This window comes from Cucurbita moschata, unplaced genomic scaffold (assembly GCF_002738365.1).
Source record: "Cucurbita moschata cultivar Rifu unplaced genomic scaffold, Cmos_1.0 Cmo_Scf00008, whole genome shotgun sequence".
NCBI classification, from domain to species: Eukaryota; Viridiplantae; Streptophyta; class Magnoliopsida; order Cucurbitales; family Cucurbitaceae; genus Cucurbita; species Cucurbita moschata.
In genome coordinates, this window is record NW_019268524.1 from 780400 (window position 1) to 805717 (window position 25318).

A 25318-nucleotide genomic window follows, 5' to 3' on the forward strand; every position below is an offset into this window, starting at 1 on the left:
CGAGAATGGGCCCGTGTGTCGTTCATCTCATCGGGACATCCCGAACATCTATCCATCCAGGTTCTATCGAGGCATAGGCCCTCCCGTGCCCATGCCGAGTCGTTTATGGATACCGTATTGGATAGCGGGTGTATGTAGCAACCTCCAACACGTGGGCTAGGGTGCAATATCGGCAAACTTGTCCCGTCCGATACTGTCCTTCAAAAACCCATTTCAAAGGAAGTCGCCTGAGACACTCGCCCACACTATAACACATGTATAGTACATTTTGAGCCATTTTAGTACATTTTGAGCCATTTTCATTTGCCACATGAATTTGGTGAACAATCATATGCATTGTCCGTCCGGTGTCTGATTGACACCAAACTTGGTGAGCATTCATATTTCATATTGACGGACTTAACTCACAAACCGCATGCCCAAATTCCTTCCGAAACCTGACTTTTGAGGTTAAGGCCCGAGGCCCTACCTGGTCCTTCATCAAGCCTATCTTTATCCTTCGTGTCTATTCTGATGTCTCTCTTGCTTGTCTCAACTTGTCTTCAATGCCCATTTTGTTAGATCATGCATTGTCCTCCTCGATTGCATTATGGCACTCTTCTACGCCTGCATATGGCCGGATGGGCGTCTCTTGTCTTCAATGCCCACTTTGTTGGATGATGCATTGTCCTCCTCGATTATATCATGGCACTCTTCTAGGCCCGCATTTGGGCGGATGGGCGTCTCCTAAGGGTTGTCCTGGCGAGGGTCACAACCTACTCTCTTCATAGTATAGTTATGACACTTGTCATACGCTACTTGCCTAGTAAATCAAAGCTTTTTGTCAATTATTTGGTACCCTCTAGAATCCTTTATTGTCTATAAAGATGCAAAAATGAAAGGCAAAGAATATAAAGTATTTTAAAATTTTATGGAGCTACCTAACCATTACAATTAAAAAAAAAAAAATTGAAATGTCACATGCTCACCTTCTAAATTTGGAAATTTTGAAAGACGTTTCTTGCAAACACCAATTATGCAGAGCCAAATTCTTATATCATTATCCGACATCGGTGCATGGCTGTCATTATCCGTGCTCAAAGTTATTATTAATGTTACAAAGTACACCAACTTTATTGAACTAATTTTTTGTTTTTAATATCACACAATATTTTTACATTTTCATAATTTGGTTGTAAAATTACTCGTAAACATGAGCAGGTAAGCGAGGAGATAAAACAACCTCGAGTGGAGCTTTTCGAACACTAGTCAATCCAAAACTCTCCTCCATGTCAAGTGGTTCTTCTGACATCCTACCGATATTAAACCCATGAAGCAAGTTCACAAGTGTAAGATGCATAACTTGGAGGGCAAATGAGATTCCAGGGCACATCCTTCGTCCATTTCCAAACGGTATCAATTGAGGACTCTGTCCTCTAACATCAACATTCTTTTGACTAGTTAGAAATCTTTTCGGGCGAAATTCATACGGATTCTCCCAAAAAGATGGGTCCTTTTGAAGCTTTTGAGCATGAACTATAAGACGTGTCCCAGCAGGTATATAGTAACCCGCAACGGTACAATCTTCCATAGATTCATGAGGGACTAAGAGTGGCGCAGCTGGGTACAACCGTAGAGTTTCCTTAACAATAGCTTGTAAATATGGTAGATTTTTCACATCAGACTCTTGTACTTGTCTTTCCCTCCCGACTTGTTCGTCTAATTCAAGTTGGGCCTTTTTAAGCGATTCTTCATTGTTGAGGAGTAACGAAAGCGCCCACGTCATTGTTACCGTCATAGTATCGAATCCACCCAATATCATATTCTACAAACCAAAACTTGTTGATTAATGAAATTAATATGTTTTAATTAAAATACTAAAATAGTTACCAAGCAAGTAGCTTTGACGACTGTGTCACCATCGAAGCTGAAAAGGTTTCCATCTTCATTAACCCTAGAGATCATGACATCCATGAAGTCTTCTTCCTTCATCTCAAGTTTAACACGATCTCTCCTCTGGCGATGCTCCTTGAGGAACTTTTCGAACGCCCCATCGAGTATTTTTGCTGTCTTTTTCATGCGTTTTTGATGTCCTCCGAAGTCCAACCACCACAAAAATGGAAACGAATCCGATGGAACAAACATTCCAAACAATTCAAAGACATCCCTCAATGCCTTTTGGCAATCTTCACCGTCGTGGCCGTCGAAGGCGGTGGAGAATCGCTTTCCGATCACCATCATGAATATGGTGTTGAGCGTTATGTCAGCGAACAAATTCTTCATTTCCACCACCAATTTTTCGTCTTTTCTTTTGACCCATAATTCATATAGTTTGTTGTTCCATCTTTGAACCTCCGCCGCTCTGATGTGTTGGAGCTGCTCGAGGCGGTGGTTTGTGAGGAGCTCAAGAGTGGCTATCTTGCGCGCATGGCGCCAATGTGGAGAGTAAGGGCTCAACCCCATCATGGCATAGTCGTAGCCCAATAGATTTGAGGCTGCAAGCTTTGGTCGAGAGGCAAAGATTCTGTCTTTTGTAGTAAAAACCTCTTTTGCTATTTCCCAATTGCTCACAATCAAGGCCTTTTTCATACCGAACCGAAATGTAAATATTGGTCCGTATTTATCAGCCAATTTTGAAAGGGTTATGTGAGTTGGCTCTTTTGTACTTAGCAAATGAAGGTGGCCGATCACCGGCCAGGCGCCACCGCACTCCGGTGGGAGTTTCTTCCGATGAGCGGCGGATCTCCGGGATATAGTGAAGAGAGCATAGAGAAAGAAGAGAAGGGCGAAGATTATTCCGGCGAGAGGCAGCTGTTCCATTCGGGTTGCTCTGCGAATTGAGCGGTGGGAAGGGGTGGTTTATACAGGAGACTAGATGGCTCTCCGGACTCCAAAAACAAATTAAGTGGAGATTTTTATATAAATGATTTAATTTTATTTATCGCAATAATTCATCTCGTGACTGGTATCACAAATTAAGTGGTGTTATTGAATATATTGATGTAATGAATATTTGTAAATTAGGAAATTTTTTAAGCTCTTTTTCTCTTAAAATAATGTTGGTATAATATATAATCATAAAATAATTCATTTCTTTTTCTCCTTTCCAAAATAAGTTTCGTAATTTTCATAATTATAGTAATCAATCATTGGTAAACATATGAAAAAAGAGTCCCAAAAGAATTTGAAATATTGAGAACGTATATCTTTCAGCTATTTCTAAATTATAACAACAATACACATCAACTTGTGAAAGATTTTTTTCGATTGAAATCAATAACGGGTCCACATAATAGAGCTTTTGAAGATTACAAAACACATATCGACAAAAATATGTAATTACTAGAAATCGTATAATCTTCCCACGACAATTTTAATTAAAGAAACGGCATATCAACCATATAAATTATATCTCATGTTATCATAGTTAACGTTAAAAGTACACAATATCACGTCATAGACAAAATAAGTACGAACGTCGAGATATTTGAGTAAAAAAATAGTGGAAGAATGGAAAGGGAACCACATATTTATGGTCATTCAAATAATCTCATCTCTTCGCATCTAGTTTACATTTATTTTCGTTTCTTACGGCATCCTAGGCACCGTGTACTACCGCACTCAATGTCCTTTTAGATCTTTTGTTGTCTTTATTTATTTATTAACAATATTATTATTATCCTATCATATTAAAAGTTAATTAAATTATAAATTTATTCTAATAATTTAAAGAAAATTAGGATTTAGATTCTATAATTTTAATGGTTCATATTAGTTCATAATTTTTCTTTAATTTTGTTTATAAAACCTTATGTCAAAGGGATTCTCCTCCAGGTTGGCGAAGGTTATGCTCCACGTAGATTTATTTAGAGACATTCATAAGGGGAAACGAGACGAGAATTTTTTATTTATTTTTGCGAAAATTGGAGAAAAAGAAATTCGTGCTTGTAATTTTTACGCATTTATCATTTAAAAAAAATAGCTATTTAAATTTTTTTTATTTTACTAAAGTATCTTTACTAAAAAAATTATAAGAAGTCATAACAATTCAATCAATTTTATAAGTAAACATATTAAATCTTAAAAATTTAAATTTTAATAGTACGATATATTATTTAATAAATAAAACATCATTATTTTAAATATTACAATTAAAATTTCCAAATTAACTAATATAGCATAATATATATATTAACATTCTTGAATGGAGCATCATTTAGGAATTTAATTAAATGAGAACGATAATTAAGATTAATATAACAATTATTCATAACATTATTTTCAATGTATAAATTACAAATAAACCAATAGTTCATGTTCATCACTTAAATCTTTTCAATGCTAATTATTTTCATTATTGATAGTATTATTCAAGAAACACTTTGGAAGGCGTGAGTTGAACTAGATGAACAATCTTGAGTGGATATCAAAGACGGAGACGTGGACTTAAAACCACCTCGAGTGGGTCTTTTCTAATACTCGTCAGACCAGCGCTTTCTTCCATATTCAATAACTCTTTAGATGGCCTATCAATCTCAAATCCATGAAGTAAATTTGCAAGCGTTAAATGCATAATTTGAAGGGCAAATGAGATTCCAGGACACATCCTCCGTCCGTTTCCAAAGGGTATGAACTCAGGACTTTGTCCTCTAACATTGAAATCTCTGTGATTTGTTAAGAATCTCTCTGGTCGAAATTCACAAGGATCTTCCCATACTCGTGGGTCTCTTTGAAGTTTCTGAATGTTTACCATCAAACGTGTCCCCGCCGGAATATGGTAGTCATTAATAGTACAATCCTCTATGGATTCATGAGGGATGCCAAGTGGCCCAGCAGGATACAAACGTAACGTTTCCTTCACAATTGCTTGGAGATATATAAGATTTTTCACGTCTGATTCTTTCACGTGTGTTTCTCTCCCAACTTGTTCATCTAATTCAAGCCGAGCTTTCTCGAGTGCTTCGGGATTGTTGAGTAGTAAAGAAAGAGCCCATATCATCGTAACTGTTGTCGTATCCGAACCTGCCAATATAAGTGCCTACACAAGCTCCAAACAACTTAATTAAACCGTTTATATACTCAGACAAAATAAAACAAATAAACGTACCAAACACGTAGATTTGATAACGATATTAGCGTCATAGCTCGAAAGTTCATCACAATCCTTCACAGTAGAAAGCATGACATCCATGAAATCATGCTCCGCCGTCTTCGCTTCATCGGAAGCTCTCATTTTCCGACGCTCTTCCACCCATTTATCAAACACTTCATCCAAAACCTCCGCCGTCTTCTTCATGGCCTTCTCATGTCCTCCCAAATCCAACCATTTAAGAAACGGAAATGAATCCGAAGGAACAAACACTCCAAACCATTCAAAGAATTCCCTCAACGCCTTCCGATACTCATCATTACCGCCACCCTCCACCGCCGTCGAGAATCGTTTTCCGACCACTACTCTGAATATGGTATTGAGAGTAATATCACCAAACCACGTCGTCATATCCACCAAAGCTTTCTCCTTTCCATTACCACATAACTCATACAGCTTCTTAATCGAACTATCAACCTCCGACACCCTAACGTGTTGGAGCTGCTGCAGGCGATGGTTCGTGAAGAGCTCGAGAGTGGCCATTTTACGAACATGGCGCCAGTGTGAGCCATAAGGGCTCAACCCCATCATGGCGTAGTTATAACCAAGCAGCTTTGAGGCGACAAGCTTTGGTCGAGAGGCAAAGATTCTGTCTTTTGTCGTAAAACATTCCCTGGCTATCTCCCAGCTGCTTACAATCAAGGCTTTGTGCATGCCCAACCTTAATGTAAAGATTGGTCCGTACACATCCGCCATTTTGGCCAACGTTATGTGGGCTGGCTCTGTTGTGCTCAGTAGATGGAGGTGGCCGATCACCGGCCATGCTCCGGCGGGTTCTGGTGGTAGTCTCTTTGGATTAGAGCTGAGTCTTTTAGATATGTTGAAGAGGACATAGAGGAAGATGAGAAGGGCGAAGATTCCGGCGACGGCGGCCGATGAGGAGGTGTGGGGAAGTTCCATGAGAGAGAAGTGGGAGATTACGTTTTTATGGGAAGTTGAGCCATGGACCGACAGATTTATTAGGACAATATTTGGTGAATTGAATATTAATGGTATCCAGCTGTTCTAATATTAACTCTTCATTGAATCCTTGCCATCCTGCCTATTAATTATTTTTTGAGTTACAAAATTTATTTAGTTTATTTTATATAAAATTATAAATATTGTTGGATTCGTGTGTCATTACATCACACACGTTTTAAAATCGCGAATATGGTCACAATATATAACGGATCAAAATGAGCAATATCTACTAATGATGAGTTTGAGCTGTTATAAATGGTATCAGAGTCAGACATCGAATAGTGTGTTAGTATGGAAATATCTCCCAGCGTTTAAAACAAAAGTTTTTTTTATAAAAAAAATTATTATTAATTTAGCCTTCAACCTATGTTTTACGGTTGTATGAAGAATATTTATCAACAATTATTATTAATATACAACTATTATTTTAAATTTAATAATTATGGAACTTTTCATATTTAAAATGATAAAGGTTCTTAAGAGCAGTGTTACGTGCACAAGTGTGGTACCTAGCAACCATGCAATCTTTCATTGATCAAGTGGAAATCTAATTAGATTTGGAGGGCTCAAATAGAAGGTTTCATTCACGACGACTTTAAAATACATTAGATTTTTTTATAATATATATGATTCATTCACATGTCATTGTTTCCCAACTTGCTCATCTAAATCAAAGAAAATTTGAACGTTGTAGGTCCATAAGCGTGAGAAGAAGACAAGGATGGCGCAATAATTGCAAAGACCTAGAGCCTCCCATGATTATCACTTGCTTGAAGTGATGTATAAACTTTTTAATTTGTATGTCTTCCAATTACCCCACCTATATTAATATTAAGAGGCTTGTTAGGTGTCGTATTAGGATGAAAATAGGTCACGAGTCACATGTGAAGATCATGTGAGGAGCCAAGACAGAAACAAGTGTATGACCATATACACTAGGAAAATATGAACTAAACCCTACTAGAAAATCTGAGACAGTGCTCATAGCTATATGATCAGAGCTATGGGTTGAATCTATGACGAAGTCACGCCTTAAACACTTGAGATATATAGGTGGGTGATATTGATGATAAAAGAGATTAATAAATAGCTAATTAAGGTACTTTTGAACTTTAAGAGATATATACCTTATGAGATGATAAACTTTGAAGAACCGAACTATAAAAATGCGTGACTTGAACATATTTTAATATGAATTGATAACTTTATATTAATGTTAATGTACTAAACAACAACCCAACAAAAAATCTAATTCATCTAATTAAAATATTATAAACTTAATTAAAAAGACATTTTTTTATGCAATTAAAGCATACAACCATACTACTAATTATTATTTTTTACTATTTATCATAGAATCATTCATAAACTTCAGTAGAAATACGTGGAGTTAAGACGACTTTAAGAGGGACTTTTTTAGTGATATTCAAAGCAGCAATCTCTTCCATATCAAGTGGCTTTTCGGATGGTCGTCCAATTTCAAACTCATGAAGAAGTCTTGCAAACGACAAGTGCAAAATTTGGAGGGCAAAAGTTACTGCAGGGCAAATTCTTCGACCAGAACCAAACGGTATCAATTGGGGATTTCGTCCTTTAACATCAAAATTCTTTTGAGTTGTCAAGAACCTCTCGGGAAAAAATTCGTTAGGATTCTCCCAAACACTTGGATCTCTTTGGAGCCTATAAAGATTCACCCATAGTCGTGTCTTTGCTGGGATGTGATACCCAGCAACGGTACAATCTTCTATAGATTCATGAGGGACCGAGAGCTGTCCTGCAGGATACATACGCAACGTTTCCTTCACAACTGCTTGGAGATATACCAAATTTTTCAGATCGGATTCTCTCACTACCCTGTCTCTTCCAACATGTTGGTCTAATTCCTTTTGAAGCTTCTCGTATGCTTCTTCACGATTGAGGAGTAAAGAAAGAGCCCAAGTCATTTCGGTTGTGGTGGTGTGAAATCCTCCCAATATCAAAGCCTACACGAATTTTAACTAATTGAGTTATTCCGGTTGAAAATTGAACTTACTTTGCAAATTAATACATTTTTTGCATACCAAACAGGTGGATTTGATGACCGTGTCGGCATCGTAGCCGGAAAATTCTTCATTGTCTATAAAAGACAACATAACATGCATGAAATCCTGCTCTTCCGGCGCCACTTCACCGGAATTTCTCCTCTCACGATGCTCTGTGAGCCATTTATCAAGCATCTCGTCCATCACCTTTGCCGTTTTCTTCATGGCCTTCTTATGACCTCCAAAGTCGAACCATTTTAGGAACGGAAACAAATCCGACGGAACAAATACTGTAAACAGATTAAAAAAATCCTCCAACGCGTGCCGATACTCTGCGCCACCGCTACCTTCAAAAGCAGTGGTGAATCGTTTTCCGACCACCATCCTGAATATGGTATTCAGCGCTATTTCTCCGAACCACGTCTCCATCTCCACCAACGCTTTCTTGCCTCCATCACTTGATTTGCAGAGCTGGTGTAGTTTCTGGATCGAGCTTTGAACCTCTGATCTTGGGATGTGTCGGAGCTTCTCCAGTCGATGGTTGGCGAGGAGTTCAAGCGTGGCTATTTTACGCAAGTGGCTCCAGTGCGATCCGTATGGGCTTAGCCCAAACATGGCATAATCATAGCCGAGTAGCTGTGCGGCGGCAAACTTGGGGCGGGAGGCAAAGGCTTTGTCGTTGACAGTAAAGCACTCCCTTGCCACTTCCCAACCGCTCACAATCAAGGTTCGGTGGACGCCTAATCTTAACATAAAGATTGGTCCATAAACGTCGGCCAATTTTCCCAACGTGGTGTGATTGGGTTCTTTTGCAGTTAGTAAAGGGAGGTGGCCGATGACCGGCCAAGCACCGCGGGGTTGGGGCGGTAATCTCTTGCGGTGAGCAGAAATTATAGTGAAGAGAGCATAAAGAAAGAGGAGAAGGGCAAAGATTGCAGGCAGAGAAGTGGTCGGTGAGGAGATTTGGGGAAGTTCCATTTTGGTAGGTTTAGGATTGGTTGCTGTTTGGAGACGAAGAATAGTGTGGAATGATTTATGGGTTGTAGTGCAATAATGTTAGATAAAAGGATGAATACAAGGCGGTCATTTCAAAAGAAATGACATTTTTAGAATAGTTAATTGTTTAAATAGATGAATATGTTGACAATAAAAAATCACCTCCTTTTTACCAAATCAAGCAATTCTCTGTTGTTTTTACGTGTTTTATTTTCTTACAACTATTTTTCTCTCTCTTCCTATCAAAGATTTCCCTCCCATTGTTGAAGCCATCGGTGGTATATGATTACAGAAGAGCAACCTTATCAACATTCAAGTTGAATAGTTCAAGTGGTTAGAACGTCGAACTAATAGAAGAAAATGCAAAGCACGAAAATAGACACATCCGTGGGGTCCATCTCGAGCAGGCTCGCTCACTCTTCAACGGGACTCGCCAACAGCATCACCACTCTCGGTGGCAGCATCAGCGAGACAGAAATCTCGAGACATTGCTTGACGTGAACGACCTAACGGTGGAAAAGGTGACCGGAAGAAAAATGTCGACAAGGAGGGTCGTCTCTACTCCTCACTGAGGAGGAATGGCTTGCACGCCGAAAGCTCCGTGACGACACTGGCGAGAGCAATGGGCCCTCCAGCCGCAAAGGCGGTAAGCAACCATGGAAATCTCGCCGACACATGTGCGGGAAAGAGGCGGATCAAAAGAAGGAGGAGCCGACTGATGACGGGTCAATCCAGTGCTCGGACTGTGGGAAGAGAGGTCACCTGAGCAAGAATTGCTAGAGCAAGCTCAGGAACAAGGAGACGGCCGAGAAGGCGGATCAAAAGAAGGAGGAGCCGACTGATGACGGGCCAATCCCAGTGGCTCAATTCGAGGAGGACGAGCCCGGTTCTTTTCATGGTGACTGCATCAGTCCTACCTGACGTCCCTAATTCCGATTCCAAATCCACGGCGGTGAAATTTGGCGATGGCTCTATCGACGAGATCGAAGGGCGCGACACCATCCTGTTCGTCGGCAAGGGAGGCAAGCACCACAAGCTGACCGGCGTCTACTTCATCCCGAGGCTCAACGCTAACATTGTGAGCCTGGGTCAACTCGATGAGGCCGGCTCCCACATTTCCATCAAGCGCGGGTTACTTAGGATCCACGATGATCGACGACGGCTGCTCACGCAAGTTCGGTGCACGACAAACCACCTTTACATCCTAGAGTTGGAGAAAGAGCAACCAGTCAGCCTCTTGGCCACATCCTAGAGTTGGAGATAGAGCAACTCGTCGGCAAGGGAGGCAAGCACCACAAGCTGACCGACGTCTACTTCATCCCGAGGCTCAACGCTAACATTGTGAGCTTGAGTCAACTAGATGAGGCCGGCTCCCACATTTCCATCAAGCGCGGGTTACTTAGGATCCACGATGATCGACGACGGCTGCTCACGCAAGTTCGATGCACGGCAAACCACCTTTACATCCTAGAGTTGGAGATAGAGCAACCAATCAGCTCGATGAGGCCAGCTCCCACATTTCCATCAAGCGCGAGTTACTTAGGATCCACGATGATCGACGACGGCTGCTCACGCAAGTTCGATGCACGGCAAAACCACCTTTACATCCTAGAGTTGGAGATAGAGCAACCAGTCAGCCTCTTGGTCACATCCTAGAGTTGGAGATAGAGCAACCAGTCAGCCTCTTGGCCACATCCTAGAGCAACCAGTCAGCCTCTTGGCCACCTCTTGGCCACATCCTAGAATTGGAGATAGAGCAACCAGCCTCTTGGCCACATCCTATAAGCCTCTTAGCCACATCCTAGAGTTGGAGATAGAGCAACCAGTCAGCCTCTTGGCCACATCCTAGAGTTGGAGATAGAGCAACCAGTGCAACCAGTCAGCCTCTTGGCCACATCCTAGAGTTGGAGATAGAGCAACCAGTCAGCCTCTTGGCCACATCCTAGAGTTGGAGATAAAGCAACCAGTTAGCCTCTTGGCTAGGTACCGTAAGATGGAATACCTACTAGGAGGAGATGAACCACCTGGACTGGCAGACGCGGCCAGATACCGTAAGATGAAAGACCTACTGGGAAGAGGTGAACCACCTGGACTGGCAGGCGCGGCCAGGTACCGGAAGATGGAAGACCTACTGGGAAGAGGTGAACCACTTGGACTGGCAGGCGCGGCTAGGTACCGGAAGATGGAAGACCTACTGGGAAGAGGTGAACCACCTGGACTGACAGGCGCGGCCAGGTACCGGAAGATGGAAGACCTACTGGGAAGAGGTGAACCACCTGGACTGGCAGGCGCGGCCAGGTACTGTAAGATGGAAGACCTACTGGGAAGAGCCACCTGGACTGGCAGGCGTGGCCAGGTACCGTAAGATGGAAGACCTACTGGGAAGAGGTGAATGGGAAGAGGTGAACCATCTTGACTGGCAGGTACCACCATGACTAGCACGCGCGGCCAGGTACCGTAAGATGGAAGACCTGCTGGGAAGAGGTGAACCAAATGTAGGTCTTCCATCTCCCAAACGTGGCATAATTGTAGCCGAGCAGCTTTGCGGCTAGGAGCTTGGGGCGAGAGGCAAAGAATTTGTCATTTGTAATAAATAAAACTCTCTCTAGCTATTTCCCAATGGCTGATGATCAAGGCTCTGTACATACCCCACCTTACACTAAAGATTAGTCCGCAGGCGTCGGCCATTTTGCCCAAGATTATGTCAGTTGGCTCTGTTGCACTTAGCAGATGGAGGTAGCCGAGCTCTGGCGGGTTCAGGGCGAACATCCTGGCTGCGACGGCCGACGAGGAGAGTTTGGAAGGAATCACAGGTGTACGCAAGAGACAAGTGTACATTTTTTATTATTTATTTTTTAATTTAACCGTGCAAGGATATTTTTGAACATTTACATATATATATATATATATATTTTTTTTTTAAAATTTAAGAGTTCGTTTTAATTATTATTAATTTAGCCTTCAAATTATGTTTTACTGTTTTATGAAGAATATTTCTCACCAATTGATTTTTTCATTAAAAAAATGAAGGGTAGAAATATATACAAATATTGTTTTAAATTTAATAATTACGGAACTTTTCATATTCTAAATGATAGATGTTCCTAAGAGCCGTGTTCGTGCAGAAGTGTGGTACCTAGCAACCGTGCAATCTTTCATTGATTCATTTGGAGATCCGATTAGATTTGGAGATTCAAATAGAAAGATTCATTCACAACGACTTAAAAATACATTAGATTTTTTTATATATATAGGACTCTTTCACATGTCATTGTCTCCGAACTTGTTTATCTAACTTAACCATCTAAATCAAAGAAAGTTTGAATTTTGTAGAATCCATAAGCATGAGAAGAGGACAAGGATGGTGCCTTTTGCGTATTAATTGCGAAGACCAGTGAAGCTTCTAGTTAGAGCCCACGACGGTTATCACTTGCTTGAAGTCATGTATAAACTTGAATTTAATTTGTATGTCTTCCAATTAGTCCACCTATATTGATATTAAGAGTCTTGCTAGGTGTCGTATTAAGATGAAAATAGCTTATGAGCTACCTGTGCAGACCACGTGAGGAGTGAGACAGACAAGTGCACTAGGAAAGCATGAACTAAACCCTACTAGAAAATCTGAGACAGTGCCCGTGACTATATGATTAGAGCTATAGGTTGAAACTATGATGAGGTTACCAACTTAATTAAAATATAAAAAATTTGAATTTTCTTTAAACAAGTTGTTGAATTTTACAACAAAGATAGATTCATTCTCCAATCAGCATTTTTATTCGTCTAAAGTATACAATCACACAACCAATTTTTTTTTTCCCACTATTTATCATAAAATCATTCACAAACTTCATAAGAAAGACGCGGAGTTAAGATGACTCTAAGAGGGACTTTTTTAGTGATATTCAAAGCAGCAGTCTCTTCCATGTCGAGTGGCTCTTCGGATGGTCGTCTAATTTCAAACTCATGAAGAAGTCTTGCAAACGACAAGTGCAAAACTTGGAGGGCGAAAATCATTGCAGGGCAAATTCTTCGACCAGCACCAAATGGTATCAGTTGGGGATTTTGTCCTTTAACATCAAAATTCTTTTGAGTTGTCAAAAATCTCTCCGGACAAAATTGGTCAGGATTCTCCCAAACACTTGGATCTCTTTGAAGCTTATAAAGATTCACCCACAGTCGTGTCTTTGCTGGGATATGATATCCAGCAATTGTACAATCTTCAGTGGATTCATGAGGGACCGACAGCTGTGCTGCAGGGTACATACGCAACGTTTCCTTCACAACCGCTTGGAGATAAATCAAAATTTTCAGATCGGATTCTTTCACTACCCTGTCTCTTCCAACGTGTTCGTCTAATTCCTCTTGAACCTTCTCGTATGCTTCTTCACGATTGAGGAGTAAAGAAAGAGCCCAAGTCATTTCAGTGGTGGTGGTGTGAAATCCCCCCAATATCAGAGCCTACACAAATTTCAACTAATTTAGTCATTGGGGTTAAAAATTGAACTTACTTCGCAAATTAATGGATTTTTTCATACCAAACAGGTAGATTTGATGATCGTGTCGGCATCGTAGCCGGAAAATTCTTCAGTGTCGATAAAAGACAACATAACGTGCATGAAATCCTGCTCTTCCGGCGCCACTTCGCCGGAATTTCTCCTCTCACGATGCTCTGTGAGCCATTTATCAAGCATCTCGTCCATCACCTTTGCCGTTTTCTTCATGGCCTTCTTATGACCTCCAAAGTCGAACCATTTTAGGAACGGAAACAAATCCGACGGAACAAATACTGTAAACAGATTAAAAAAATCCTCCAACGCGTGCCGATACTCTGCGCCACCGCTACCTTCAAAAGCAGTGGTGAATCGTTTTCCGACCACCATCCTGAATATGGTATTCAGCGCTATTTCTCCGAACCACGTCTCCATCTCCACCAACGCTTTCTTGCCTCCATCACTTGATTTGCAGAGCTGGTGTAGTTTCTGGATCGAGCTTTGAACCTCTGATCTTGGGATGTGTCGGAGCTTCTCAAGTCGATGGTTGGCGAGGAGTTCAAGCGTGACTATTTTACGCAAGTGGCTCCAGTGCGATCCGTATGGGCTTAGTCCAAACATGGCATAATCATAGCCGAGTAGCTGTGCGGCGGCAAACTTGGGGCGGGAGGCAAAGGCTTTGTCGTTGACAGTAAAGCACTCCCTTGCCACTTCCCAACCGCTCACAATCAAGGTTCGGTTGGCGCCTAATCTTAACATGAAGATTGGTCCATAAACGTCCGCCAATTTTCCCAACGTGGTGTGATTGGGTTCTTTTGCAGTTAGTAAAGGGAGGTGGCCAATAACCGGCCAAGCACCGCGGGGTTGGGGCGGTAATCTCTTGCGATGAGCGGAAAATATGGTGAAGAGAGCATAAAGAAAGAGGAGAAGGGCAAAGATTAGAGGCAGAGCAGTGGCAGGTGAGGAGATGTGGGGAATCTCCATGTCGGGTAGGTTTAGGATTGGTTGCCGTTCGGAGACGAAGGATAGTGAGTTATGGGTTGAAGTGCAATAATAATTTGAGGAGAAATTTTCCCGAGGCTTTTTAACAATTTGCCCATCATCCTTCACAAGATAAGATTCTTTCCTTAAAAATAATCCCAAGATATCCTCCATACGTTTTGACGTGTGGTAGGAAAGAATAGTATCCTAGTATTTCGTAAGATGTGGTTCACAACCAACCAAAGTGGTGAACACATGATTTGATAACACTTCCAATAAGAGCGATCTAGAGAATAGAGAATAGAGTGTATACTTCAAGGCCTCCACCATCAGATATTTTTTGGTTTAGATCCGTTACGTACACCCGTTAAGCTTACGGTTTTAAAACATGTCCACTAGAAAGAGGGTTTCCACTCTCTTATAATAAATGTTTCACTCCTCTCTCCAATCAATATGATATCTCACAATCCACTTCTTTGGAAGCCAGCGACTTCGCTGGCATACCCACCGGTGTTCCCTCTCCAATCCATGTGGGATCTCACAATCCATCTCCCTTGAAGACTAACGTTCTCGCTAGCACACTGTCCATGGTACTATTTGTAATGGCTCAAGCCCACTACTAGCAAATATGGTCTATGTCCGTGATACTATTTGTAATGGCTCAAGCCCACTACTGACAGATATGGTCTGTTTCAACCTGTTATGTATAATCATCAACCTCACGGTTTAATAACACATCCACTGGGGAGAGGTTTTCACACCTTTGTAACAAATGTTTTGTTTTCTCCGACTCATGTGGGATCTCACATAGAATATATATATATATATATTATATTTATTGTATGCTATATTTACAATTATATCCCTTCTCGTTTTAAAAAATTATGTAGGTTATTTTCATAATTATTTTTTGTCATGGTTTTAATTAATTCAGATTTTAGTTGTTATTTAAAAAAAAAATTGTAGAGTTTATATTCCAAAAGGTTATTTGTTAATAAATTAAAACTGAATAACTATATTTCAAAATTAATTAAGAAAATGAAGTTTTGTGTGTGAATAAGTGGAATAATTATTAGATCCACTAAGGTGACTTCATCGATACATATGATAAAATAAATAAATAAATAAATAATTTTGGGAGCTGGGTGTTGTCGCATTCACAACCAATTAATCTACACAAAATTATTCCAAATAGGTTAGGTATAAGTTCAATCGTGGCATTAATTTACGTTAGGTATGATATTATTGATTTTATTTTTATTTTTTTTAGAGAATGAAATCACGAAATTACTTAATTAATTAATGATTCGATATCATGTTTTCAATAGTTATTAAAACATATTATTGATACTATATTTAATAGTTAGTATTATATAACAAAATCCTAAAAATAAAAATATATTTATTTAATTAAATTTTGTTTATACAAAAGATTATTATAAATTGGAAAAGAAAAATATATGGTCTTCTATCATTTATTATCTTCATTACTCTGTATTTAGCGAAAGTCGTCGCCATTTGACTTGGTCCTCTCCCAAACTGTTGCCTCTGCACGCAAGGGGAAATAATTATTATTAAATAATTAATTTTTTAATAAAAAAATAATAATTGTTTACAGCACCATTTATATTTTAATAATAAAACTGGCGAAATGTCAAAGACGATAATAATAATAATAATAAAGTGTACTCGCCTTTTTCTAAGCTCTAGGAAATTCATACTTAATTTTTTTTAGTTATATGAGCTTTTGAGAAGGTTTTGAAGTTTCGAGTGGTTCGCTTACATGTCACATGCTCTATCAAAGCCTAAAAGTCATTCCCTAGGTTCTAGCATCGTGGATCCTCTAGAGGGCGAATCTTGTCTTGGAGTGAACCGATCTTTTTGTGCTCATACTTAGTAAGCTTGTAGTACCACAACAGTACGCGATTGGTATTCTGGGTTTGAGGTGCAACTTCATAGAATCTGTTAGGACAATATGACATCTAGTAAGTCTGAACATCATCTATAAAGGTTGGCTGGTGACCCTTCCACAAGGCCATATAGGCACTCTGAATCTAGGGAGAGTTCTACGCCCCCTCTTAGGACGAGTTTACAACAAAGAGGTTTTGTTCAGGAAACCTTTGCCCATTTCTACTAGATAAGACATTTGGTTGCCTCAATGCACTACACTATCATTCTTAGGCCTAACTCGATGATACTAATCATGTACTTCTACCATTATGTTGGGAACTACTAGTACCAAAGACACAACGGAAGGGATAGGAGGTGGAGGCTCTAATGACACCATTCACACTATTATTACTAACCCTATTAAACCTTGTTAGTCGTCTCTACGGTGCATGTTTACTAGGTTGTTCAAGGTGTCTGGACAATGTAAATCTCATCTCTCGTTTCCAAGACACTCTCCTTGATGACACAACACGTATTCTCGTTATGGTTGATACTTTTATATTAATTTACCAAACAACACAACTTTTTAATCAAAATAGAATAAACTGGATGAGAATATCAAATTTCAAAGTGGTTGTTAAGCTTGCAAAAAAATGGAGAACATTTTTATGCAATTAAAATATACGACCAAATTATAAATTAATTTTTCGAGATTTATCACACAATCATTCATGAACCTTAGTAGAAAGACGCGGAGCTAAGACAACTTGAAGAGGGATTTTCTTAGTGACGTTCAATGCAGCAATTTCTTCCATATCGAGTCGCTCTTCGGATGGTCGTCCAATTTCAAACTCATGAAGAAGCCTCGCAAGCGACAAGTGCAAAAGTTGGAGGGAAAAAGTCGCCCCAGGGCAAATTCTTCGACCACCACCAAATGGTATCAGTTGGGGATTTCGTCCTTTAACATCAAAATTCTTTTGAGTTGTCAAGAACCTCTCCGGATAAAATTCGTTAGGATTCTCCCAAACATTTGGATCTCTTTGAAGCTTATAAAGATTCACCCAAAGTCGTGTCTTTGCAGGGATGTGATACCCAGCAACAGTACAATCTTCTATAGATTCGCGAGGGACCGACAGCGGTCCTGCAGGATACATACGCAATGTTTCCTTCACAACAGCTTGGAGATATATCAAATTTTTCACATCCGATTCACTCACTGCCCTGTCTCTCCCAACATGTTCGTCTAATTCCTTTTGAAGCTTCTCGTATGCTTCGTCACGATTGAGGAGTAAGGAAAGAGCCCAAATCATGTCGGTTGTGTTGGTGTGAAATCCCCCCAATATCATAGCCTACAAAAAATTTCAACTAATTTAGTTATTGGGGTTCAAAATTGAGCTTACTTCTTGAATTAATGGATTTTTTGCATACCAAACAGGTGGATTTGATGACCGTGTCGGCATCGTAGCCGGGAAATTCTTCATTGTCTATAAAAGACAACATAACGTGCATGAAATCCTGCTCTTCCGGCGTCACTTCACCGGAATTTCTCCTCTCACGATGCTCTGCCAGCCATTTATCAAGCATCTTGTCCAGCACCTTTGCCGTCTTCTTCATGGCCTTCTTATGACCTCCAAAGTCGAACCATTTCAGAAATGCAAACAAATCCGACGGAACAAACGCCGTAAACAAATTAAAAAAATCCTCCAACGCGTGCCGATACTCTGCTCCGCCGCTACCTTCAAAAGCAGTGGTGAATCGTTTTCCGACCACCATCCTGAATATAGTATTCAGCGCCATTTCCCCAAACCACGTCTCCATCTCCATCAACGCTTTATTACCTCCATTATTTGATTTGCAAAACTGATGTAATTTCTCGATCGAGATTTGAACCTCTGATCTTGGGATGTGTTGAAGCTTCTCGAGTCGATGGTTGGCGAGGAGTTCAAGCGTGGCTATCTTACGCAAATGGCTCCAGTGTGATCCGTATGGGCTTAGCGCAAACATGGCATAATCATAGCCAAGTAGCTGTGCGGCGGCAAACTTGGGGCGGGAGGCAAATGCTTTGTCGTTGACAGTTAAGCACTCCCTTGCCACTTCCCAGCCACTCACAATCAAGGTTCGGTGGGCGCCTAATCTTAACATGAAGATTGGTCCATAAACGTCCGCCAATTTTCCCAACGCGGTGTGATGTGGTTCTTTTCCGCTTAGTAAAGGGAGGTGGCCGATGACCGGCCAAGCACCGCGGGGTTGGGGCGGTAGTCTCTTGCGGTGAGCAGAAAATATAGTGAAGAGAGCATAAAGAAAGAAGAGAAGGGCAAAGATTGCAGGCAGAGCAATGGTAGTTGAGGATATGTGGGGAAGTTCCATTCTTCCTAGGTTACGGTTCGTTGCTGTTTGGAGATGAAGGTATTAAACGAACACGACTAAGTTCTCATGGCTTTGCTTTGGGCTTCCCCAAAAGGCCTCACACCAATGGAGTTAGTATTCCTCACTTATAAACCCATGATTACACCTTAAATTAGTCGATGTGGGACTTCCATCATCCAACAGAAGGATCCTTGTAATGATTTATGGGTTTTTATGGGACAATAATTGAGACAGAGAAATTTTCTTATTGGTGTTCATTTTTCAACTTTCCTTATTTTAAAAAAAATATAATATATAATCTATGAGCATATCTTTCATCAATTATTGTACTAATTATTATTATTATTATTATTATAAGCAAAGCTATGCGATTTGTACAATGTTCTCTTTTTTAAAAAAAATTTATATCACTAGTCAACGGTATCAATTAATCTAAAACGTGGTAAATTAATTAAATTATATTGGGACAGGGTGTTGGCCCATCTACGACTATATTTTTCTCATTTAAATAATTGAATAAGCAATTGGCGACCTTTTCTTTGCAGGCTTGAGATTCTCTTTCTCGGGGTTCTTTCAACACCATTGTATATTATAAAATGTGACAGGCGAATAGATGAATTAAAGATACATAAATAAACTGAAACCATCTTAGAATGAGAGGAATCTTGAGAATAGAATAGCTAATAAATGCTTAAAAAAATTGAAAATTATCATCTATACTTATCAAGTGGGATTTTTTTTTTTTTTTTTTTAGCTCAATCATAAGAACTCTATAGTTAAACGTGCTTTGTTTGAAGCAATATTACGTTGAGTGAGCTCTTAGTGATTTTTTAAAGATATAGGTAAGTAAGGAAATAATTATTATTAAATAGTTAAAACTTTTAATAAAAAATAATAAAGGTTGACAGCAACATTTATATTTTAATAATAAAGGTTGACAGCACCAATGCACTGTCATTTTTAGGCCTAACTCTAGGTTGGACGCTACTAGCACCAAACACACACTAGAAGGGATAGGAGGCAGAGGCTTTGATGACACTATTCACACTATTACTATCCCGATTAAATTTTCTTTGTCGTCTCTACCGTAGATGTTTACTAGGTTTTTGGAGAGTCCAGACGATGTAAATCGTCTCTCGTTTCCAAGACACTCTCCCTGACGACACAATACGTATTCTCGTTAGGCGCCAGACTCATGACTCGGATCTTACATTACTTTATGCTACTAATTAAGGTTAAAATAGTGTGTGATTGATATTTTATATTAATTTACCAAATAATAGACTTTTGAATCAACGCGGAATAAACTCATCAAAATATCAAATTTCAAAGAGGTTGTTCCGCTTGCAAAATATGAAAACATTTTTATGCAATTAAAAATATACAACCCAATTATAAATTATTTTTTCGAGATTTATCACATAATCATTCATGAACCTTAGTAGAAACACGCGGAGTTAAGACAACTTGAAGAGGGATTTTCTTAGTGAGGTTCAATGCAGCATTTTCTTCCATATTGAGTGGCTCTTCGGATGGTCGTCCAATTTCAAACTCATGAAGAAGCCTTGCAAACGACTGGTGCAAAATTTGGAGGGCAAAATTTACTGCAGGGCAAATTCTTCGACCAGCACCAAACGGTATCAACTGGTGATTTCGTCCTTTAACATCAAAATCCTTTTGAGTTGTCAAAAACCTCTCTGGACAAAATTCATTAGGATTCTCCCAAACACTTGGATCTCTTTGGAGTCTATAAAGATTCACCCACAGTCGTGTCTTTGCTGGGATGTGATACCCAGCAGCTATACAATCTTCCGTAGATTCATGAGGGACCGACAGCTGTGCTGCAGGGTACATACGCAATGTTTCTTTCACAACGGCTTGGAGATATATCAAATTTTTTAGATCCGATTCTCTCGCTACCCTGTCTCTCCCAACATGTTCGTCCAATTCCTTTTGAACCTTCTCGTATGCTTCTTCATGATTGAGGAGTAAGGAAAGAGCCCAAGTCATTTCAGTTGTGGTGGTGTGAAATCCCCCCAATATCATAGTCTACACAAAATTTCAACTAATTTAGTCATTGGGGTTCAAAATTGAGCTTAATTCTTGAATTAATGGATTTTTTGCATACCAAACAGGTAGATTTGATGACCGTGTCGGAATCGTAGCCGGGAAATTCTTCATTGTCTATAAAAGACAACATAACGTGCATGAAATCCTGCTCTTCCGGCGCCACTTCGCCGGAATTTCTCCTCTCTCGATGCTCTGTGAGCCATTTATCAAGCATCTCGTCCAACACCTTCGCCGTCTTCTTCATGGCCTTCTTATGACCTCCGAAGTCGAACCATTTCAGAAACGGAAACAAATCCGACGGAACAAACGATGTAAACAAACTAAAAAAATCCTCCAACGCGTGCCGATACTCTGCTCCGCCGCTACCTTCAAAAGCGGTGGTGAATCGTTTTCCGACCACCATTCTGAATATAGTATTCAGCGCTATTTCCCCAAACCACGTCTCCATCTCCATCGACGCTTTGTTGCCTCCATTATTTGATTTGCAGAACTGATGTAATTTCTGGATGGAGATTTGAACCTCTGATCTTAGGATGTGTTTAAGCTTCTCGAGTCGATGGTTGGCTAGGAGTTCAAGCGTGGCTATTTTACGCAAATGGCTCCAGTATGGTCCGTATTGGCTCAGCGCAAACATGGCATAATCATAGCCAAGTAGCTGCGCGGCTGCAAACTTGGGGCGGGAGGCAAATGCTTTGTCGTTGACAGTAAAGCATTCCCTTGCGACTTCCCAGCCGCTCACAATCAAGATTCTGTTTGCGCCTGATCTTAACATGAAGATTGGTCCATAAACGTCGGCCAATTTTCCCAAGGTGGTGTGGTTTGGTTCTTTTCCGCTTAGTAAAGGGAGGTGGCCGATGAGCGGCCAAGCACCGCGGGGTTGGGGCGGTAATCTATTGCGATGAGGGGAAAATAGGGTGAAGAGAGCATAAAGAAAGAAGAGAAGGGCAAAGATTGCAGGCAGAGCAATGGTAGGTGTGGATATGTGGGGAAATTCCATTTTGGGTTTGTTACTATTGGTTGTTGTTTGGAGATGAAGGATCCCATGGAATTAAATGGGTTCAAATGCAATAATAATTGAGATGGAGATATTTTCTACGTGGTGTTCATTTTTCAATTTTTTTTTTAATTTTTTAAATACAAAATATATATATATATATATATATATATATATATATATATATGAGCAAATCTTTCTTCCATTATTGTCCTAATAATTATATATATATATATATATGAGCAAATCTTTCTTCCATTATTGTACTAATTAATAATTAGGACTTTGTAGACGTGGATATAAATGTTTGCTGGATCTAGAAAGTTATCTTATTTATAATTAAATAAATTACATGAATATAGGAAGAGTAATAAATGAAAATAATAATAAATGGGAAGATAAGGAGGCAAATATCTAGATATTTTTCTTATAATAAAATATCAAATATTATATATATAGTAAACGGTAATTTATTACTAAATATCCTCACTAGTGGAGATAGTCTTTACTCTTATAAACGAGAAGTAGCTAACGTGACCATGTCACACGGGATGCATAAGAATGCCAGGGCCATTAGATGTCAAATCTGAATTATGAATCCTAATAAAATGAAAATTTATATTGAATTGAAATTCGTGCATGATCTCTAACCATTAAACCGTAAAGGAAATGAAAGTACCAAAAACTAAAATGAAAATGATCTCTAGGGAGTGATTAGTATGGTAAACCAATTCATCCATGGTCGAGAGTCAAATAACTCACTAAAAAGTAATTTACAGAGATCTAAGATATTTGAAAACCATTTTAATGTTAAAATTTATAGTGAGAATGACGGTAATGATAGCACGAGATAGAGGACAGATAAATTCAGTAACTAGGAGTAGTGAAAATTTGAGGGCGGACTCATGGGTTAAGAAGGCATGGTTATAGCCAGTGTGTAGAGCCATTGCTAGCCATTGTGCTGCAGGAGTGCGGGACTGAAGCCGATGAGCACCTCAAAGGTCAAGATAGCCAAGAAATGGGCATGGGCATGGACATGGGGGCATGTAGGAGAACCTTCATTCCTGACATTCATTTCTATTCATATTTTCTTAATACAATAATAAAAATACACTAAGCTTTTTTATTTTAAATTTTATTATTATTTGCATCCCCATAATCCAATTGCCAACTAGGTCTTCCAAGAGTGAAGTCTAAATTAATCCTTTGCAAAACGTCGGCGTTTGAGTTGGTCCTCTCGCAACTATTGCCTCTGCACACAGTAAAAGAAGATGAGTTTATGGGTCTAAAACACAGTAAAAAAACACAGTAAAAGAAGCAAATGAAAGATGAACTCACCGTTTGAGTGTGTGAAAGTTAGATTTTTGAAGAGATAAAGAAGATGAAGAAGAAGAAGAAGAAGAAGAAGAAGAAGAAGAAGATAAAACCCCATCTGCTTCGATCTCAGGCCTTCCATAATCGTCTGCAACAAAAAAACATGAAGCTTTTTTTAATCTTCAGATCTGAAGAAGTGAGGAAGAAGAACAGTGTTTGCATTAAAGAACAGACAGTGTTTTTATTTATTACCTGTTCCCTTCTTCACACTGTTCTTCACTGTTCGGAACATCTGCATCCACAACAAACCAAAACCCTTTTTCTTTTTAACAGCCTTGCGTTGTAGTTGATGTAATTTTAGATGCTTTTTTGTCCTTTCACGTTTGTACTCTCTCTTTTACTCCCCTATCTCATATCAATGAATCTTCAAAAATGTTATGTTTTATGCGAATAAGATAAATATTATGTGACAAAAACAACCTCTTTCAACCCACATGTACCCGCATCATTAACTCCACCTAAAAACTAGACTCGAAAACTCTTATCAATAACTTAGTAGCTACAACGGAATCATTAGCTCCTTCTTGCTAACCACGGGAACGCCGTGGAGGGTCTCCCATGGAGATGCAGGAATCGATAGCCGAATCGACCCACAATGCTAGATTAGAGGAATAGGTTCATTTGACTCCTTGACCCTACTTAAGACCTCCGAGTGCTTTCGAACTTCTGACTCAATAAATTGGTATGGCTTGTTTGTTTAGTTTGTCCCCTTTTTTAATATGTACTGTTCGAGCAAGCAAATGACTAACAGGGCCGAGGAACCACAATAAACGAGACGACAGAAGTTATACAAGAATATGAGTAAACTAATCCTATCGAGAGCAATTTTTTTGATGAACGAGAGAAGATATGCTAAAAGAAGAGGGAAAAAGCTTAACCCGTTATGTTTGATACGAGACTTTTTGAGAAAATAAAAAAATAAAATTACGAGAGTTTATGCATAAAATAGACAATATCATATAAATTTGGCAGATAAAACAATGAAAGTACCTGCAAATGGCTTTTGACATGAGCTAGGGTTAGATCCTTGACATTCATAAGCTCCAATACTGATTTTGGTGTAGCTCCTGAGACAGATACAGAAATGGATATTAATAGAACAATCAAAGTTTTGATGTGTTTAAGGTTATTGGTTTTGTTGTGGAATTACTTTCATGGCCGCCAAGAAGCTCAACAGCGTGTACAAAATGAGCATGTAGCGTCGTAGTCCATCTCATTCTAGGAGCTCGGATGCTTCTTCTCACTCCACACCCACCAACACTTGGTTTAAAGTCACGGCGGCGGCCATGGAGGACATTATAAGCTTGGTGACGAGGACGACCCAGATGGGCTGGTTCATATCCAAAGTGGAAGCAACCATTTTGATGGGTGAAGTCAGGATTGTGAGAGGGCGGGGCGAAGAAGGGGAGGCTGATGTGCAAGGAGAGGTCCGGCGGGTTCATGAGAGAAGAGTGGCAAAAAGATGAGGGGTTTAAAGGGTAATGAGTGGGTTATGATTTGAAGAGCAAAAGGAATGAATAACATATATTGGATGTATTAAGAAGAAGAGTGAAGGGAAGAAAAAGTTAAAGGGAAAGAGGGAGTTTTGAAGTATTTAATGCTGCAGAAGGGCAGAAGAACAGAAGAGAAAGAGAGAAGATGTTGTTATCTTTTTAAGAATAAAGCTTAAGGAGAAGAAAGAGAGGGCGAGAGAGAGATGTAATGGCGTCTTGTGAGAAGGGAATGTGGTTGGAAATCGTGAAAACAAAATGGGAACTGTTGGATGGAATATTGGAGGCCTAATTTGGGTCTCACTCTACCTTCATAGACGCTGACCCTTCTCAATTTTCCATTCATTTTTTCTTCTTTTCAATAATATCGGTTAGCGGCCAACTTGGGCCGTTAAAAATGGTCTCAAACTCAGTTACTGAGTGGTGTGCCAGCAAAGACACTAACTTCTAGTTTTGATACAATTTATAACGGCCTAAACTCACTGGATAGTAGACTAGCTATTGAACTGGGTGTGAGGTTGAGGGAACGGGGAAGGCAGGTGTGGAAGGGCACG

At 39.7% G+C, this 25318-nt stretch overlaps 6 protein-coding genes across 9 annotated transcripts; all 6 read right to left on the reverse strand.

Annotated features, from left to right (window-relative positions):
- Window positions 1-1098: 1098 nt before the first annotated feature.
- On the reverse strand, window positions 1099-2864 carry LOC111446069 (cytochrome P450 CYP82D47-like). Of its 2 annotated transcripts, XM_023084720.1 has the most exons (3): window positions 1870-2864; window positions 1188-1804; window positions 1099-1147 (listed from the first exon to the last, which is right to left on the reverse strand). In XM_023084720.1, the coding sequence occupies exons 1-3, from the start codon at window positions 2797-2799 to the stop codon at window positions 1141-1143; spliced, it is 1554 nt and encodes a 517-aa protein (XP_022940488.1). In that variant the 5' UTR covers window positions 2800-2864; the 3' UTR covers window positions 1099-1140. The 2 variants fall into 2 exon arrangements, with proteins under 2 accessions (XP_022940488.1, XP_022940485.1); XM_023084717.1 differs by lacking the exon at window positions 1099-1147 and having other exon boundaries at window positions 1163-1804.
- Window positions 2865-4296: 1432 nt separating this feature from the next.
- On the reverse strand, window positions 4297-6070 carry LOC111446070 (cytochrome P450 CYP82D47-like). Its single transcript, XM_023084721.1, has 2 exons — window positions 5087-6070; window positions 4297-5017 (listed from the first exon to the last, which is right to left on the reverse strand). Exons 1-2 carry the CDS (start codon window positions 6026-6028, stop codon window positions 4406-4408), a joined length of 1554 nt encoding a protein of 517 aa, XP_022940489.1. The 5' UTR covers window positions 6029-6070; the 3' UTR covers window positions 4297-4405.
- A 1342-nt stretch (window positions 6071-7412) lies between these two features.
- LOC111446067 (cytochrome P450 CYP82D47-like) lies at window positions 7413-9179 on the reverse strand. Its single transcript, XM_023084715.1, has 2 exons — window positions 8152-9179; window positions 7413-8073 (listed from the first exon to the last, which is right to left on the reverse strand). Exons 1-2 carry the CDS (start codon window positions 9088-9090, stop codon window positions 7450-7452), a joined length of 1563 nt encoding a protein of 520 aa, XP_022940483.1. The 5' UTR covers window positions 9091-9179; the 3' UTR covers window positions 7413-7449.
- Window positions 9180-12576: 3397 nt separating this feature from the next.
- Window positions 12577-19065, reverse strand: LOC111446066 (cytochrome P450 CYP82D47-like). Of its 3 annotated transcripts, none has more exons than XM_023084713.1 (3): window positions 17898-18986; window positions 12947-13566; window positions 12577-12729 (listed from the first exon to the last, which is right to left on the reverse strand). In XM_023084713.1, the coding sequence occupies exons 1-3, from the start codon at window positions 18834-18836 to the stop codon at window positions 12711-12713; spliced, it is 1578 nt and encodes a 525-aa protein (XP_022940481.1). In that variant the 5' UTR covers window positions 18837-18986; the 3' UTR covers window positions 12577-12710. The 3 variants fall into 3 exon arrangements, with proteins under 3 accessions (XP_022940481.1, XP_022940480.1, XP_022940482.1); XM_023084712.1 differs by lacking the exon at window positions 17898-18986 and adding an exon at window positions 13644-14698 and having other exon boundaries at window positions 12601-12729; XM_023084714.1 differs by lacking the exons at window positions 12577-12729; window positions 12947-13566 and adding an exon at window positions 17086-17818 and having other exon boundaries at window positions 17898-19065.
- Window positions 19066-20180: 1115 nt separating this feature from the next.
- LOC111446068 (cytochrome P450 CYP82D47-like) lies at window positions 20181-21937 on the reverse strand. Its single transcript, XM_023084716.1, has 2 exons — window positions 20965-21937; window positions 20181-20885 (listed from the first exon to the last, which is right to left on the reverse strand). Exons 1-2 carry the CDS (start codon window positions 21901-21903, stop codon window positions 20262-20264), a joined length of 1563 nt encoding a protein of 520 aa, XP_022940484.1. The 5' UTR covers window positions 21904-21937; the 3' UTR covers window positions 20181-20261.
- A 649-nt stretch (window positions 21938-22586) lies between these two features.
- LOC111446497 (probable transcription factor KAN4) lies at window positions 22587-24946 on the reverse strand. Its single transcript, XM_023085332.1, has 5 exons — window positions 24425-24946; window positions 24265-24341; window positions 23467-23506; window positions 23239-23362; window positions 22587-23152 (listed from the first exon to the last, which is right to left on the reverse strand). Exons 1-5 carry the CDS (start codon window positions 24714-24716, stop codon window positions 23029-23031), a joined length of 657 nt encoding a protein of 218 aa, XP_022941100.1. The 5' UTR covers window positions 24717-24946; the 3' UTR covers window positions 22587-23028.
- Between the last annotated feature and the right edge of the window lie 372 nt (window positions 24947-25318).